The sequence below is a fragment of the Monodon monoceros genome, unplaced genomic scaffold (genome assembly GCF_005190385.1).
Source record: "Monodon monoceros isolate NGI ecotype Baffin Bay Population unplaced genomic scaffold, NGI_Narwhal_1 Super_Scaffold_21, whole genome shotgun sequence".
NCBI classification, from domain to species: domain Eukaryota; kingdom Metazoa; phylum Chordata; class Mammalia; order Artiodactyla; family Monodontidae; genus Monodon; species Monodon monoceros.
The window spans coordinates 107,475,695-107,491,629 of NW_021703778.1; the positions used below are offsets into that span (position 1 = coordinate 107,475,695).

At 35.5% G+C, this 15,935-nt stretch overlaps 1 protein-coding gene across 4 annotated transcripts in view; it reads right to left on the reverse strand.

Moving 5' to 3' along the window:
• Positions 1-987: 987 nt before the first annotated feature.
• HECTD1 (HECT domain E3 ubiquitin protein ligase 1) overlaps positions 988-15,935 on the reverse strand; it is a 90,289-nt gene continuing 75,341 nt past the window's right edge. For all 4 annotated transcript variants that reach the window (XM_029239649.1, XM_029239648.1, XM_029239647.1 and 1 more), the window contains 14 exons: positions 12,656-12,878; positions 11,479-11,533; positions 10,861-11,043; positions 10,259-10,466; positions 10,089-10,174; positions 9,803-9,930; positions 8,075-8,276; positions 6,732-6,869; positions 5,845-6,452; positions 4,764-4,842; positions 4,545-4,638; positions 3,688-3,838; positions 2,054-2,198; positions 988-1,942 (listed from right to left, as the gene is read on the reverse strand). In XM_029239649.1, the coding sequence (XP_029095482.1) occupies positions 1,805-1,942; positions 2,054-2,198; positions 3,688-3,838; positions 4,545-4,638; positions 4,764-4,842; positions 5,845-6,452; positions 6,732-6,869; positions 8,075-8,276; positions 9,803-9,930; positions 10,089-10,174; positions 10,259-10,466; positions 10,861-11,043; positions 11,479-11,533; positions 12,656-12,878 (2,438 nt within the window). In that variant the 3' untranslated portion in view covers positions 988-1,804. The remainder of the gene's footprint in view (positions 1,943-2,053; positions 2,199-3,687; positions 3,839-4,544; positions 4,639-4,763; positions 4,843-5,844; positions 6,453-6,731; positions 6,870-8,074; positions 8,277-9,802; positions 9,931-10,088; positions 10,175-10,258; positions 10,467-10,860; positions 11,044-11,478; positions 11,534-12,655; positions 12,879-15,935) is intronic.

Below are 15,935 nucleotides of genomic sequence, written 5' to 3' on the forward strand. Positions count from 1 at the left end.
ATTCTTTTTTATTTTTTTCAACCACTTAAAAATTTAAAAACCATGTTTAGTTCATGGGCCATACAAATGCAAACGGCAGGCCACAGTTTGCTGACCCCTGTGCTAGAATAGTCTTGGTAAAAGCTGGCTACTGACAGACATTTTAGAGACTTAAATAATACACATAAACTGGATAGTAATTCTACTGCTAGTGTAAAGTTCTAGTCATGCATCCATGTATTGAGACAATCACCACCACTGTTTTCTGGATTAAAGCATAGGTCATACGTTTAAATATTGCTATTATGTTTTATTTTAACTTTTATTCTCGCAGAGAACTGTGAAGCTAACAATAAGGTAAAGTAAATGCTGCCTCTGATTACATAGTCACAACATTCTCATGCAGAGAACAGAAACACTACTCAAATGATTGACTGCAATGGGAGAAATCTCTTCTAATGTAGAAAGGGAACGTACCTTTTAAACAGGTAAATTGTGGGCAATTCCAAAAAATGCTTTTCACGCCTATAAAAGCCATTTGGCTAAATCAGACCTAGTGACATTTCTTTTACCTAGATGCATAGATATGATAAGTCACAGGAAAATGGAAATATAGCCCCTTTTCAAAACCAGGAAATAGCATTATCCCAGTGGTTTCTTTTCACACTAACACAACATTCAAAAATCATTCTTGGATCTTAGACTTACACGTCGCTGAAGATACAATGGTAAGTAGCACATTTGGTGTTTAAAAAATTAACACAAATAACTTGGCTATTTTTACCTGAAGAATACTTTAAAGACAGAACACAAGAGTTGGATCACAAGCATGTGAACATATATTTCTCCTAGCTTTCCAGTTTCAGTAAGTGTATTTACACAGAAAAATACATTTCTTCACGTAGTAATTTCAAAAAACTATATATCTCAATGATTCAAAGTGAAAAGTATACAGTTAAGCTCTTAGGTCTGATGGCTGCAGTGAAACAGTCACATGACACAGTTTTGTACGCTGCAAACATTTTAATGATTATTGTTGAGAATACATTTTGGAAATTTTTTTACTTCAAACTGCAACAAGTTAAATAAATGTTTATAATATACAAAGAAAATACAACCAAAAGTAAAACTTGCTTTAAGTGTGCCTTGCACCTAAACCAGTGTTTTCTCCCCCCCCTTAATATATCTTTATCTTTGAACTGCACAAACACACTTAAGAATTTGAACTTTATAGTATGGCATTTAGGAAATAAAAATATACTCCCCACCTCAAAGAAATAAAAAGGCTGTGCATGATTATATGCCAAACAAAAGAGAGAACACTAGATATACTCTGATAGTGCAGGCATCATTAAAAAGGAAAAGAAAAAGCTTGAGATGCTCATTAACTCTCTCTGTTTTAAGGAAGCAGGATTTTTGACCAAGTAGCTTAAAAGCCAGCAAAACAGGCATCAGTGATGGCAACTGTAGTGTATGAAGTATGAAATGACAAACTTTACACAAATACACTTAGAAATTTACCAATGAACACTGAAGATCTGAGAAGCTGCTCTTTGGAACAGTCAAGTAGGACCACCTAATTCCAGTCACATGAGCCCTTGTAGCAACACAAAGTGTTCTGTGCTATATACTTGCTGGCTGGATAGTTAAAGGATTTGTTTTGTCATTAGCAGCTAACGAACTCATTCCATGTGTTCTTAAAGCCTTCATGGTGGAAAAAAGGCAAGTGTCATTAGCATGGAGGATCATATACTTCTCTGCACACAAACACAAGAGGCTTCACTAGAATTTTAAGTCTCTGATGTCTCCCATTGCACTTCAAAGCTCAGTTGAGATGAAAGCCTTTCTCCATTGTAGCAGCTAGCAGGCGCTCTCTCATGATCTCCTCCGAAGAGTATTCCGGCAACTTCAGATAATGTACACATGTATTCACTGATGGGTAGCTTGCATCAGTAGCATCAACCTACAGAAATAGAAGTGAAAATAACAGAAGACCATGACTTTAAATATGTATTTCTTTCAATCCTTAAGTATCTTAATTCCATGTAGATTCCCCAGTAGCTAGAGTTTGTACCTTGCGTACAACTGTGAGCCTAGGATGCAAGTTAGCCAGTCCACCTGGGGGTAGAGTTGAACAACCAGTGGTAAACTGCAGGAATGCCTTCCTCTCATCTGAAGACATGCCACATAAAACCCTCACAAACCTAAGGAAACCTGGGCTAAAAGAAGAAAAATAAAGTTATGTTGATTTGATAGCTGATTTAAATGAAAAATACTACCATTACTGTATAAGCCAGCAATAACCCTAAAAACGAATATCCGCATGTTGGAAGAACAACACTGTCTAGAGACTCTTGGGTAAGTATGAAATAAGCTGATACAAACTACTTGAAAAATACCCTTCAAAGACTGATATAGACTGAAACACTGATGGAGTATAGGAATCAAATATGCAACAAAGGCAGCAAATCAGAAAAGCTCAAGATGCACATGCATAATTCACCCAAATATGGCTAAACTAGCAACAGGGATCTGAAATAATACATTTTTGTTACAGTGAAATAAAGTATCACTATATGCTACAACATGGATGAATTTCATAATTATAATATTAAATAAAAGAAACCAGACCTTAGAGAATACATACTGCATGATTTCATTTACTAAAGTTCAAAAAGCAAGCAAAATTAATCAATGGGAATAGTGATTTAATGACTAGAAAAGAATAAGATGGGGATGGGGACTTCTAGAGTTGTTTCTTGTTCTGGGTACCAATTATACAGGTGTGTCCATTTTGTGAAAATTCTCCAGGATGTATGTGCAATTTGTGTACTTCTCTGTTATGCTTCAATAAAAACTTTACTTAAAAAAAAAAGCTATATATACAATGTCATTTAAGTTTAAAATAATAATACTTTCTCATTTACATCACTTTGAAAACTTTAAAAAAAATACAGGGCTTACTTACAGTCTTAAAAAATGTCAGTGGTATGAAAGAAAAAACATCCGAGGAACTGTTGATTAAAACCATATCACAACTAAATACAATTTCCTGACGGGGGAGAATGGGAGTGAAGTGAGTGCTACTAAAGACATCGCTGGAATCATCAACAAAGCTGGAATGTAGACTACAGGTTAGCTAATAGTATGGAATCACAAATTTGCTAACTAGTATGGCTACGTGGGAGTACGGCCATATTCTGAGGAATGTACACTAATGTATTACAGAGTAAAGGTACAAGATATATGCAACGTATCCTCAAATGGTTCAGAAAGTGTGTGTGTGTGTGTGTGTGTGTGTGTGTGTGTAAAGAGATAATGTAAAAGAAATACAGCAAAACGTTAAGTACTGGTGATTCTGGTAAAGGATATATAGGAATTCTTAACTATTCTTCAACTTTTCTATAAGATTGAAATTATTTGAAAACAAAGCTTAATATAAAAGCAATAAAGCCTAAGGGTTTACAAATGACGCCATTTTAAAAATGATGAACAGTTAAAACACAGTGAGAAAAGGAATGTTAAAACATCAGCCAAGATGACTTTTTGTGTGAACTCAGCCTTATCAGTGAATATACATCTTGGTAACAGTGAGACTTAACTCCTTTCTCATTTTATGCATATAATTCACTGAGTCATTTAGAGAACCCGCCATTTGATTTTGGGACATAAACAATCTGTTGATCTTAGAAAATAACCAACACATACCTATCACGTGTATAACCCAACTTAGGTTCAGTATAATTAATAATATCCTCTGCTGCCCAGGATGGCGACTGATTTCCACAAAGAATCATTTGGACTTCTTCATGGCTGAAGGAACTTAATTTCTCCATTGGAAAAACTTTATTAAACCCATCTACATTACACACACAGCAAAAAAACAAAAACAAAACACACAACTCAGTTTCTAAGTTATAATTTCAAAATAACAAATTTCAAATCAAGATACTCAACTAAATGGATAGAAAGAAGATAAATATTAATAAATATTTGAAAAAGCAAATATAAATGAAAATAGCTTGAAATAAAAACTGTGCTAGGGTTTTAAGTACAGAAATTTTTGCTTATTATCACAAATGTAGACAGGGAGAGAATATCCAGACACTATGGTCAGCAGCCAAATTCTAATAATTTCCCAATCAGTTCTTATGTCATACAAGCCAGCCAAGGCTATGTTCTCATTTTTAAAAATAGTAAGTGATAAACAGTCCAATGTTTTTTGCGTCAATCTTTACTTGAAGAATTTAGGTTCTAACATAGTCTAACTCATCTTGATCGTGTAATATTGAAAGTATGCAACAATATTATATCCACTTACAAATGAAAAAATAGAAGCCAAAAGTGGGTCCCTCATTACTCAGGAGGACCAAGCTGAGGGTATGCTACAGCTTGAAAATGTTCCAACCTGTTCTGAGTACTCTGCAGGACCTAACTGTTGGGAAGACAAAAAACTAGACGGCAAATCTAGAGATTACTAGCAATTTTTGAGCATAGCAGTACCTTAATTTCAGCTGTCTCAAAGTAAAAGGAGAGGGATTCAACTAAAGAACCTTAAAAATTACCTCTAAAGGCTTCCATCTGTTTCTGAATACCCATATGCATACAAAAGTCAAACATCAAATCCACATATTCTTCTGCATTATCCATTGTTACCATCTGCAAAGGAAAATTTGTCAACGTAATTGTTAATATCTAGGAATACTTCAGTAGCGCCTAGTACAACTGGCCTCATTAAGAGGAATTTTCTGGACTTACAAATATATCAAAAGCAAAATTTGTACCTCATCTTCACCACTTGGCTTCAGATCCACAGCTGTAAAACCATATATTCTTGAGGAAGGGCAAAACTGGAAATTTAAACTGGGAGGACAGCAAAGGATTAGATTAACATTCAGCTACCATTGGTGTTTAATTTTTAAAACACTGCCGCCAAAACCATGAGCACCTCCCCCAACAGTAACAAAATCACTATACCAGCTTAGATATTAAGTATGGGGCCTTTTAAAATGCAAAACCGTGTGCCCAAAAACTATTTGGCCAACTGTTTACCAAACCTGGCTTTGCAGGCATTTCATGAAACATCACCTTTCATGTTTTACTTCCTCCTTAGGCACAAAATTAATCAACTATGGATTTTTGTAATGAATTATGGTAGCAACATGTTTACAAGTTTTTTTTGTTTTTTGCAAAAGAAACTATTTTTTTTTACTAAAGTTGTTCATGCTCTGTTTTTACCCCTGCCTCAAGTCAAACCTTGAACATATGAACAACTTATCAAACACAACTTCTCAATGTTATCATCAAAGAAAGAAGGAAGGAAGGAAAAAAAAGACAGCAAAGCCTCGTAGTCAATCCAAAATCACAGTTTAAAATACCAAGGGTATAATAATTACATGTATATAAATTAATAGAATTTTATCAAAAGATCTACAGCATCTGAGTTAGTTAATGCAGCCACTGGGGATAAGGCTTACATACAAAGCAAACTATTCTGAGGTTTTTCAAGTAGGCTATATATATCAATTAGCTAATGAATTTGTCAAAATATTATTGGCTTTGGACTGTTTACACAAGATATATATAGTTATCACATTTGATAAATCAGATAATCTTTCAGACGTCTGACGATTAATAAACTATATTCTGGTATTCTGAGTGCTCTCTTTATAATATTAACAAATCAAAGGATCAAATCAAAAATCGATATTTCCTAAAGCATCTTATTATTGTTAACAGACTGTATATTCATATATTGCAAATCAGTGAAGACAAAGGAACAAAAGCTTTAGAATTTATTCATCCATTAGGTTGAAGAGTATATATATATATACATATATATATATATACATACATAAAGCTTACCCTAAATCGTCTATGCTAAGTGGAGGCCCAGAACCTGATGGATTCTTCAGCACTAGTTCTTGTAATTTTGTGTTCTTCTCATCTTCAGAAAGACCTTTGTTGCTTAAAATCTGGCGCCTCTTGATAGCAAGGTCTTTAATTTCTTTTAAAAATCTGGCTCTGTGTGGGTTTACTAGTTCAAAGTCTTCCCAAGTTAAAATTCCATTAAACCAAGCTGGGGGTTTTGGTTTGGGGGGATCTAGAATAAATTCTGATTTTGAATCCTCTTCAAAGCTTCCTACTGAGAGTGAATCATGACCTTCCTCTGTAGAGGCTTCAGACTGACTTTCAGTACAGTGTAAGTCTCTATCACCTCGTGACTCATAAATCAGTTTACTCATATTGCTTTTAATGTCACCCATACACATAAGTTTAAAGAAAGGTTTAGAAATAGGTAAATCCACAAGTCTATTGTCTTGAATGCATTTGGCCAGGAAAATTCCAAGGAAATGAAAGAGTTTTGTGATCCTTTCAAGCTCATCACTATCTTGTGGAAATGGAGCTGTAAATAGTCCACATGATCTCTGAACATAGTATCCAGGAGGTTTCAATCCACCTCCAAGATCGACCTAAATTTTTAGAGGGAGAAATGCAAAAAAAAAAATGAAAAGATCCATAAACATTAAACATCTTAATTCAGCTATCTAAAAGTATCTATAAACACATTTTATTAAATAGGTTTTATAGACTAAATTTTACCCTTTAAAAGCATTTTAATAGTATCAGGATTATTCAATAATAAAAGTAGAGTCAGAAAACCTGGCTTACATTCTGGAAGCATAACTGATTTTTAACTTTCTAAAAGCAGAATCGCAAATCAAATCACAAAATGGGAAAGTATATCTTACATGACGAGATTCATCATCTGGAAAGTTATCATCACAAAGCCAAGCTCCCAAATCAGTTCTCTGGAATTCTGCTGCCACCAGAGCATAAAATTCTAATGTGGGCCCCAAGCCAGTTCCTTCTTCTCCTAAAAATTCAACCTAAACATGAACAAATAAATTATGGGGGAAAGTAAGCTTAAAAAAATTTTTTAATGATCCCATTCTTGCCAAAATCCAGTCCTACTGTAATATACTTTTTTTTATAGTAGCAGTATAATACAAGCCACACAGAAGTTTTTATTCCAGTTTTTCTAAAGAGAAATTTGATTTGTTGTACACTATTCCATATTTAGACACTGTGGTGAGCATTGTCCATACATCAACTTACTTCTCGCAACAAACCTACAAAATAAATTATCATGTCCTTTTCATACCAAAGGAAACCAAATTTCAGATAAAGAGGTTATATATCATTTGCTTGAGGAAATGATGGTATACAGATTTATGTGTGTGCGCATGCGCACGCGTGTCTATGTGACACCAAAACCTAAACTCTTCCACTTATTTCTGACTTTAGGCAATCACTTTAAAGGTTTTTTATCCATACTCCATATATTCCAAAAATTATTTGAGGCAGCTTACAAAAACACACAGTGCATGTTAAAAAAAAATAATAATAATTGAGAAATATCTGTGTCAGAGGACTATATGGGTAAGAAGAATAAGATGAAGGCACAGAAAATTCTTTTTTTGGGGGGTGGGGTGGGGGTGAACTGGCGGCACGCCAATCTTAGTTCCCCGGACAGGGATTGAACCTGTGCTTCCTGCAGTGGAAGCACAGGGTCCTAACCACTGGGCCGCCAGGGAAGTCCCAGGCACAGAAATTTTAAAGTGAAAACCATAAGCCTTATAAATTTTCTAGAGATGTATTGTATTTATCATAATCAGTCTGTGATCCAAAAATAAACAAACCAGGTGGCTGACATCTGACAGGAGAGGTATTTCTTTCCTTGTCTCTCATATATAAGGAATAATATGTATATAGGATATAATCAACAATGCCCACAATAACATTTCTGCAGTAAATATACTGAATTCCTTACCGCCATTTGCTACAACATCTCTCAATATCTTCATGAGTGAAGATATTCTTTGCTGCTCATTAAGCCACGAGACCCTGACCCCTGAGGAGGGGAGCTGACATCCTCTTATGAAAGATGCTCTGCCAGAGGAGAAGGCCTTTGCACAGAGGGCAGAGAAATCCATCTACACTTCTATCTAATGCAGTTTTTTATGTGGTGGAAGACACAGACTGGTTCTCTAATTGTCAGTCCTGCACACTAAAAGAAATTATATAGAGGTACCTCAAGAACTGATTTCCGATCTGCATGTATTTGCATGACATTCTCAGCCCACTCCATCAGTGATTCACCACGTGGAACTTTCACTCTTTCATGCTTGAGACGACCAACACGAAACTCTCCAGGATCATCTCGCCTTACACTACTTGTGGTCCTTGTTCTTTCCACAGTGGCCTCACGTCGGTTTTGTAACCACACTATTGCTCTGAAATAGAAAAATACCTATGTAGCTGTAGCATACAGCAACAGCTGAATGTACTACTAAACCAGCAACAAAATTCAAAGATTTAAGAATTTTCTAAAAATAGTATTTTATCAGATGATCAAATATACTAATCTTATTTCCTTAAACAAATTGAGAAAATACTGAGTCTATATTTTCCCTTTTTACTTTAGCAATTAACAGATCAAAATAAAGGTCTGCGGTCCAACCCCACACAACACATAAAAATATAGACAAACTCATAATACATAAAATATAAACATTTCCTAAATCAGAGAATGTAAAAAATGGTTAAGCTATCTTTATTACTGTGATACAAATTGAAAGCCAACACAGAAACAGTGTTGTAATTTTGAAATATTTTCTTTTTAACAATGCAGAGTTAACCCATCTAGGATGGGAGAAAGAATCTTGAATTAAGAGTAAGAAGATGAAAGATCTACTCTCATGTGTGCTACAATGTTTTTGGTACTCTCAGGCCAATCAGCTATGTACTTTGAGAATCAGTTTCCTCATCTATAAAATAAAAATCAGGGAGTTACCTAGTGGTCTAGTGGTTAGGATTCGGGGCTTTCATTGTCATGGCCCGCGTTCAATACCTGGTCAGGGAACTTAAGGTCCTGCAAGCTGTGTGGTGCAGCCAAATTTTTTTTAAAAAATTGAACAAAAAAAAAAACCCCAAAAAACAAACCCACACATATAAAATAAAAGTCATAACCAATGCCATTAATCACAGCGGGCCTATAGTGCTATGTGTGCAAATGCTTGGTAAATGATATGAAATGGTCCAACAATGTAACTAAGGGCAACAGGCAGCTCCATTTAAATTATAACTTTTCTACATCTACTTTGAAAGTACTCTGGGTATTCAATCACTCAACAAATATTTACCAAGCACCTACAACGTGCTATACACTGCAGCTAGAGCAGTGAACAAAACTGCCAGAAATTCCTGCCCTCATGAAACTTTCATCTAGTGAAGGAGACAGAAACACAAAAAGAAGTAAAATGGTATGTTAGATGGTAGTAAGAGAAAAATAATGGCCAGAAGATATATTTTAATGTTATCAAAGCTATTTGCAAGCATTAACTTTTGTATTCTTGGGAATTTCAGCAACTAATAATTTATGTAAGCCACTTAAATACTGTACAATAAATGCTAGCTAATGGAAAACACAGTACTTCAATCCACACTGTTTCAAGAGAGCTTATATCCAACTGGAAATCAAAAAATGTTTAAATGTTGACAACTCTTTTTTTGGCCATACCTCACAGCTTGCGGGATCTTCGTTCCCCCACCAGGAATTGAACCCACGCCCTTGGCAATGAAAGTATGGGGTCTAAACCACTGGACCACCAGGGAATTCCCAAATGTCGACAACTCTTTACGAGAAAACAATATATTCCCTTCATCAATCTTGATATAAAGTATATATGTACATTTTGAGCTTATATAAAACATTTAAAAACACATTTATTCTAAAAATGTAAAATGATACACCTCCTACCTTGATGCACCAAATGCTGTACATGTGAAATACAGCTGTCTAGTTTCAAATGGTATTAGAAAAGGACACTTGCTGGTTAACTGTTCACACCAGTCTGGCAGAGCCCCACTTGCCAATGCCAATGGCTCCTGCAAATTAACAAATAACAATGTCTTAAAGCAATTATGAAAAAAGACAAAAAGGAGTCAATTCTCAACAGGAGAGATGGCGTGAGGTAGAAAAGGAAGGAGAGGCAATACATTCAAAGTCCAACAGATTGAAGAGTTCAAATATCTGGTTTTATTACCTCAATCTGCTGCAAAATTTTTGTTGTGATTTTTTTGCTAGTGAATTCATCCGGTGGAAAAGTAAACTGAGGCTGCTCATCACCTTCTGTAAAAGTAATAAAATTAATAAAAATATAAACTGACTTGCTTTTAAAAATGCCACAGAAACGAAACAAGGCTTCTTACAGACCTTCTTGGGATATTCTTGAATAAGGGTCACTTGCAACTATATACAGAATACGCAGAAGCTGAAGGACATCTTCTACTCCACAAGAATTCTGTCCATTGCCTGCTTTGGCCTGAGGTTGTTCTTTTGTCAAATTAAGAATATCACTACTTTGAAGAGTAGAAATGGCCCCCTGGTTTAACCCAGACTTTGTTCCATGCTCACAAAAATCCTAAAGAAACAATTAGGAAAACTAGCCATTAATCATTTTCAAGAAAAGCAATATATCATCCTATTAGTATTAACGTGAAAAGGCTGGAATTCTTCAAAGAATTGCCTTCTTTTAAAATAAAAACAGTATCACCCAAGTCAAAGCTTAACAAAGCTTTGTTCTAAACCAAGAAAATTCTCAAAATATAACCACTAAAAGCCACAGTTAAAGCTATGTATTTAGATCCAATGCCACAAACCATATTTGAAATTTTAGCATTGTCATATTAACAATGTTAATTCAACTTCTTTTTTTTAGTATGTCCCAATGAACTGCTTTTCCTCAAGAATATTTAAAAAGCTGCAAAGCACAAACCCACTCCCAATCAAAATAGTGTTTTGATGCCAATATATACCTTATATGCAGCTATGAGCTGAGAACAATTTCTGTTTTTCCTAATACTTTTATTAGTGCCAGTTAATTTCCAGTGGCGCAGGAAAGCGGCGTCTGCATTCTTCTGCAGGTAGGTTATCAAGTCATTCTTTGGTAATTCATCAGTGCCAAGATACTGTTCCACATGCTCTATAGACCAACAACCCTACAATAGGAAAAACGAAATGTTGCCCTTTCCTGATTATAAAGTTTATGCTACTTCACATGCATTACATAAGGTAGCTTTAAGATCATGCATTTAACCTAATCTAAAGAATCCCATGTTGGGCTTCCCTGGTGGCGCAGTGGTTGAGAGTCTGCCTGCCGATGCAGGGGACACGGGTTCGTGCCCCGGTCCGGGATGATCCCACATGCCACCGAGCGGCTGGGCCTGTGAGCCATGGCCGTTCAGCCTGCGTGTCCGGAGCCTGTGCTCCACAACGGGAGAGGCCACAACAGTGAGAAGCCCGCGTACCGCAAAAAAAAAAAAAAAAAATCCCATGTTGCTGATTTCTCCCTTAATTGTTCAATTGAAACACAGCGTTAGTTTTTCTTTTACTAAGTAGCCAAGAGCAAGACTCATTTCCTAAAAATAACTTACCATTTTTCCATTTTCCTTTTCTTTGTCAGAATCTTTCATTTCTCTGTACATAATTCTAAATATGAAGATATTATTCAAGTTAATTCATAAATCAAATGATTTGTGGTTATTTCTAATAAGCCTTCAATTCTTTAAAAACATGTATGAATGAGGACATTCATTAGCTATATGCTTACATGAAATACTGAACTCAGGGAGAATTTATAAGAAAAAATATTAATTTGTTAAACATAGGGAATAGCAGAAATCATATTCCTGAAAAAGAGTTATGGTTTATAAATCGAGCATTATTAAGAAGAAAGCATATATCAAACCTAGAACTTTTAAAGATATAAAGTAATATGCCATATCTTATAACTTTCATACATTGTTGTAAAAATAAAATAAGATGTGTTTGCATCTGTGTCTAGATGGAAAGAAGGATAAGAATAACAAGGACCAAGAGGCGGTTGAGATCAAATTTAATATTCCAATAAAAACTGAAGGACGAGAATGCCATGAAGACCTTCTGTCCTATCTCAGAAAAACCTAGATTACTTTATTGGACATTATCTAAGATTATCAGTGACATTAAGAGAATATCAGAAAAATAAACTAAGAAAAGTGAAGTTACATAGCATGACTATGATATAATTATTTATAATATTAAATATTAAATTATTTATATTATTAAATAACAAATATTATTATAGGTAATACTTACTGAGCACCCTCTACATCTCATACAGTACTGAATCTACTTTACATATATGAATTCATTGATTCCTCACAACCACTCTCATTTTACAGATTAGAAAACGAGGTACTAAAATGTTAAATAAATTTGCCCAAGGTCATTGATATTATTTAGTGAATGAATAAATGAATGAACAAAGAGAGGTAGGTTTAACTCACAGACCCCAAAGCAAATAACAGAAAACATTTACTACTTCATACACAATCCCAGTCAAAGAGTTCAACAATTATTACATAAGGAGCTAGTCTAGATTATTTCTAAAGTTCCTCCCAGTTGTAAGCTTTAACCTTTCTCCATCAGGAGTCAGAAATGCTCTTATCTATTCCTGTAAACCAAGAGAACTAAATCTTTTCTGTTCCTATAATACAAAATATAGAAAATATTTCTTGGCTCATACACTATGAAAATATCTACTTAAAACATTAAATTAAAATCTCTTACGTGTAGGTTGGCTCCCAAATACGCCTAAGTTTATCTGATTTCACATTGCCGTTACACGACAACTGAAGCAATTTCTGTACATAGTAAAAGATGGTTGATCTGAAATTAGTGAGTGGTAATTCAACTTCACGAGTTGTTCCAAGACCTGTTACTTTCAAAGTGAGGGCTAATCGAGGTGACGGAGTACATTCAACTTCTTCCAAGAGCTCTGAATGAGGTGTTCCTAAAAATATGGAAGATATGAAAAACAATTACACTAAAATAAGCAGTCCAGAAAGAGCACTGCACCAAGAGACAGGTTACATGAAATCTAAACGTTTCTGCCATGTATCAGCTACTTAAGCTTCTCCTGGGGACTTCCCTGGTGGCAGAGTGGTTAAGAATCCACCTGCCAATGCAGGGGACACGGGTTCGAGTCCTGGTCCCTGGTCAGGGAAGATCCCACATGCTGTGGAGCAACTAAGTCCATGCGCCACAACTGCTGAGCCTGAGCTCTAGAGCCTGCAAGCCACAACTACTGAAGCCTACGTGCCTAGAGCCCGTGCTCCACAACAAGAGAAGCCACCACAACTAGAAGCCCACACATGCGCCCCGGCTCGCCGCAACTAGAGAAAGCCCCTGCGCAGCAACGAAGACTCAATGCAGCCCAAAATAAATAAATAAATACATTTATTTATATATTAAAAAAAACCCTATAGCTAGTGTCAATCTTATAAAAAAAAAAAAAAAAGATTCTCCTGGCCTCAATATTTTTGTTTTTTTAAAATGAGAAGAATACAGTTAGGTTAAAGACAGTGTACTAGAGAAGAATTTATACATATGATAAGAATCTCTAGTTTTTATTAGGGTACACATGAGAATTGTATATTTCAGAACATTTTATTTTTATGAATGAGAAAACTAAAATTATTAATAATACTACATACAGAGAAAACCACATACTCAGTTAAAGACTTATCAACCTTTTGCTTGCATTGAATGAGTCTGTTATGAGGTAAACACACACATACACACACAAATACAATTAGTTTCATACGTATTTAGTGATGTACTCTCTTTTTTTTAATCTCAGGAATATTTTCCTCATATCATGATATAGTTTTATAAAGTATTGTTTTATACACTGCATGACATCCCATTGTACTTTAACTGAACGATATCCGTTATATAATGAAGGTCATTTCCAATTTTTAAAGAATACCTCTGTAGTCATCTGAGTGCAGAGCCAATACTTCTATAGTACCAATATGTAGTAGTAAAAATATGAAATATATTGCTAAAGAACTCTATCGAAAATCTGTACCTATTTATACTCCCTAGAATAGGTTTTCTTTTTTTTTTTTGGCAGTACGCGGGCCTCTCACCGTTGTGGCCTCTCCTGTTGCGGAGCACAGGCTCCGGACACGCAGGCTCAGCGGCCATGGCTCACTGGCCCAGCCGCTCTGCGGCATGTGGGATCTTCCTGGACTGGGGCACGAACCCGCGTCCCCTGCATCGGTAGGCGGACTCTCAACCACTGCACCACCAGGGAAGCCCTAGGTTTTCCTTTTTGAAGGGACCTTGGAACATCTTGATTCATACTCATTCTCACCATCACACTACATCACATACCCCACATTATACTATAAACTGTACTTATGTTCATATTTAACATAGGTATCTTTTTATCAAGTAATAAGTACATTCCACAGTAACATTTAAGTCTTCTTGAAGGATAATATACTGATTACAATAGCTGACATTTATTGAGACACACATCAGGTACCATGCTAGACACTTTACATATCTCACCTCATTTAAACCTTGTAACTACCTTATCAAACAAGGACTTTATTTTCCCCATATAAGAGATGAGGAAATCCAGGCTTACACAGATTAGGGGATTTGCCCAGTGTATTAGTTTCCTATTGCTGCTATAACAAATTACCACAACTGAGTGGTTTAAAACAACACAAATATATTATCTTATAATTCTAGAGGCCTCTAAAATGGGTTGGGCAAGGCTTTGTTCCTTCTGGAGGCTCTAGGGAAGGATCCATTTCCTTGCCTTTTCTAGCATCCAGAGTCTTCCCATGTTCCTTGACTCATGGCCCCTCATCACTGTGATTGCTGCTTTCTGTTGTCAAATCCTCTGACTCTGACCCTCCTGTTTCTCTCTTATGAGGGCACTGGTGATTACATTGGGCTCACCCAGAAAAACAGGATAATTTCTCCATCTCAAGATTCTTAATCACATCTACAAAGTCTCTTTTCTCACGTTAAGGTGACATATTCACAGATTCTAGAGGTTAGGACCTACATATCTTTGGGAGGGGGCCATTAGTGTGCCTACCACACCCAAAATAGAGTTGTAAGAGATGGAGCTGGCACTCAGGCTGACTGACTCTGGAGGCCATAACTAAAACCACTATATAGCTTTTCAAAGTAAAAGCTGCATGGGAGTAATGCTTAGCAATTTTGATCCAGTAGAAAACAGAATACAAATTATCTACCTTTAAATGAGTCCTTGCTTTAAAGTTTATACAAATGTAAAACACAGTGTGTTTTTAAAATACTATAATTTTATAGCCAAGACATGGAAGCAACCTACATGTCTATGGACAGATGAATGGATAAAGATGTGGTGTGTATATATACACAATGGAATACTACTCAGCCATAAAAAAGAATGAAATAATGCCATTTGCTAGCAACATGGACAGACCTAGAGATTATCATACTAAGTGAAGTAAGTCTGACAGAGAAAGACAAATACTGTATATCAGTTATAATGTGGAATCTAAAATGTGATACAAATGAACTTATTTATGAAATAGACACAGACTCACAAATACAGAAAACAAACTTATGGTTACCAAAGAGGAAAGGTGGTGGGGGAGGGATAAATTAGGAGTTTGGGATTAACAGATACAAACTACTACATATAAAATATAAACAACAAGGTCCTACTGTATAGCACAGGGAACTATATTCAATATCCTGTAATAAACCATAATGGAAAGAATATGGAAAAGAATACGTATATGTATAACTGGATCACAGTGCTGTAAACCAGAAACTAACACAACATTGTAAATCAACTATACTTCAATGAAAAATAAAATAAAATACTATAATTTGCTCCTTTTAAAAAAGTCTGTATTTTTTTTTAAGGATGCATGGCTGATATATAGTTTCTCCTGAAACCTTTTACTTATAACCTGCATATACAAGTAGTACCTTACTTTTTAAAATTATACAGTACTGGGCTTCCCTGGTGGCGCAGTGGTTGAGAGTCTGC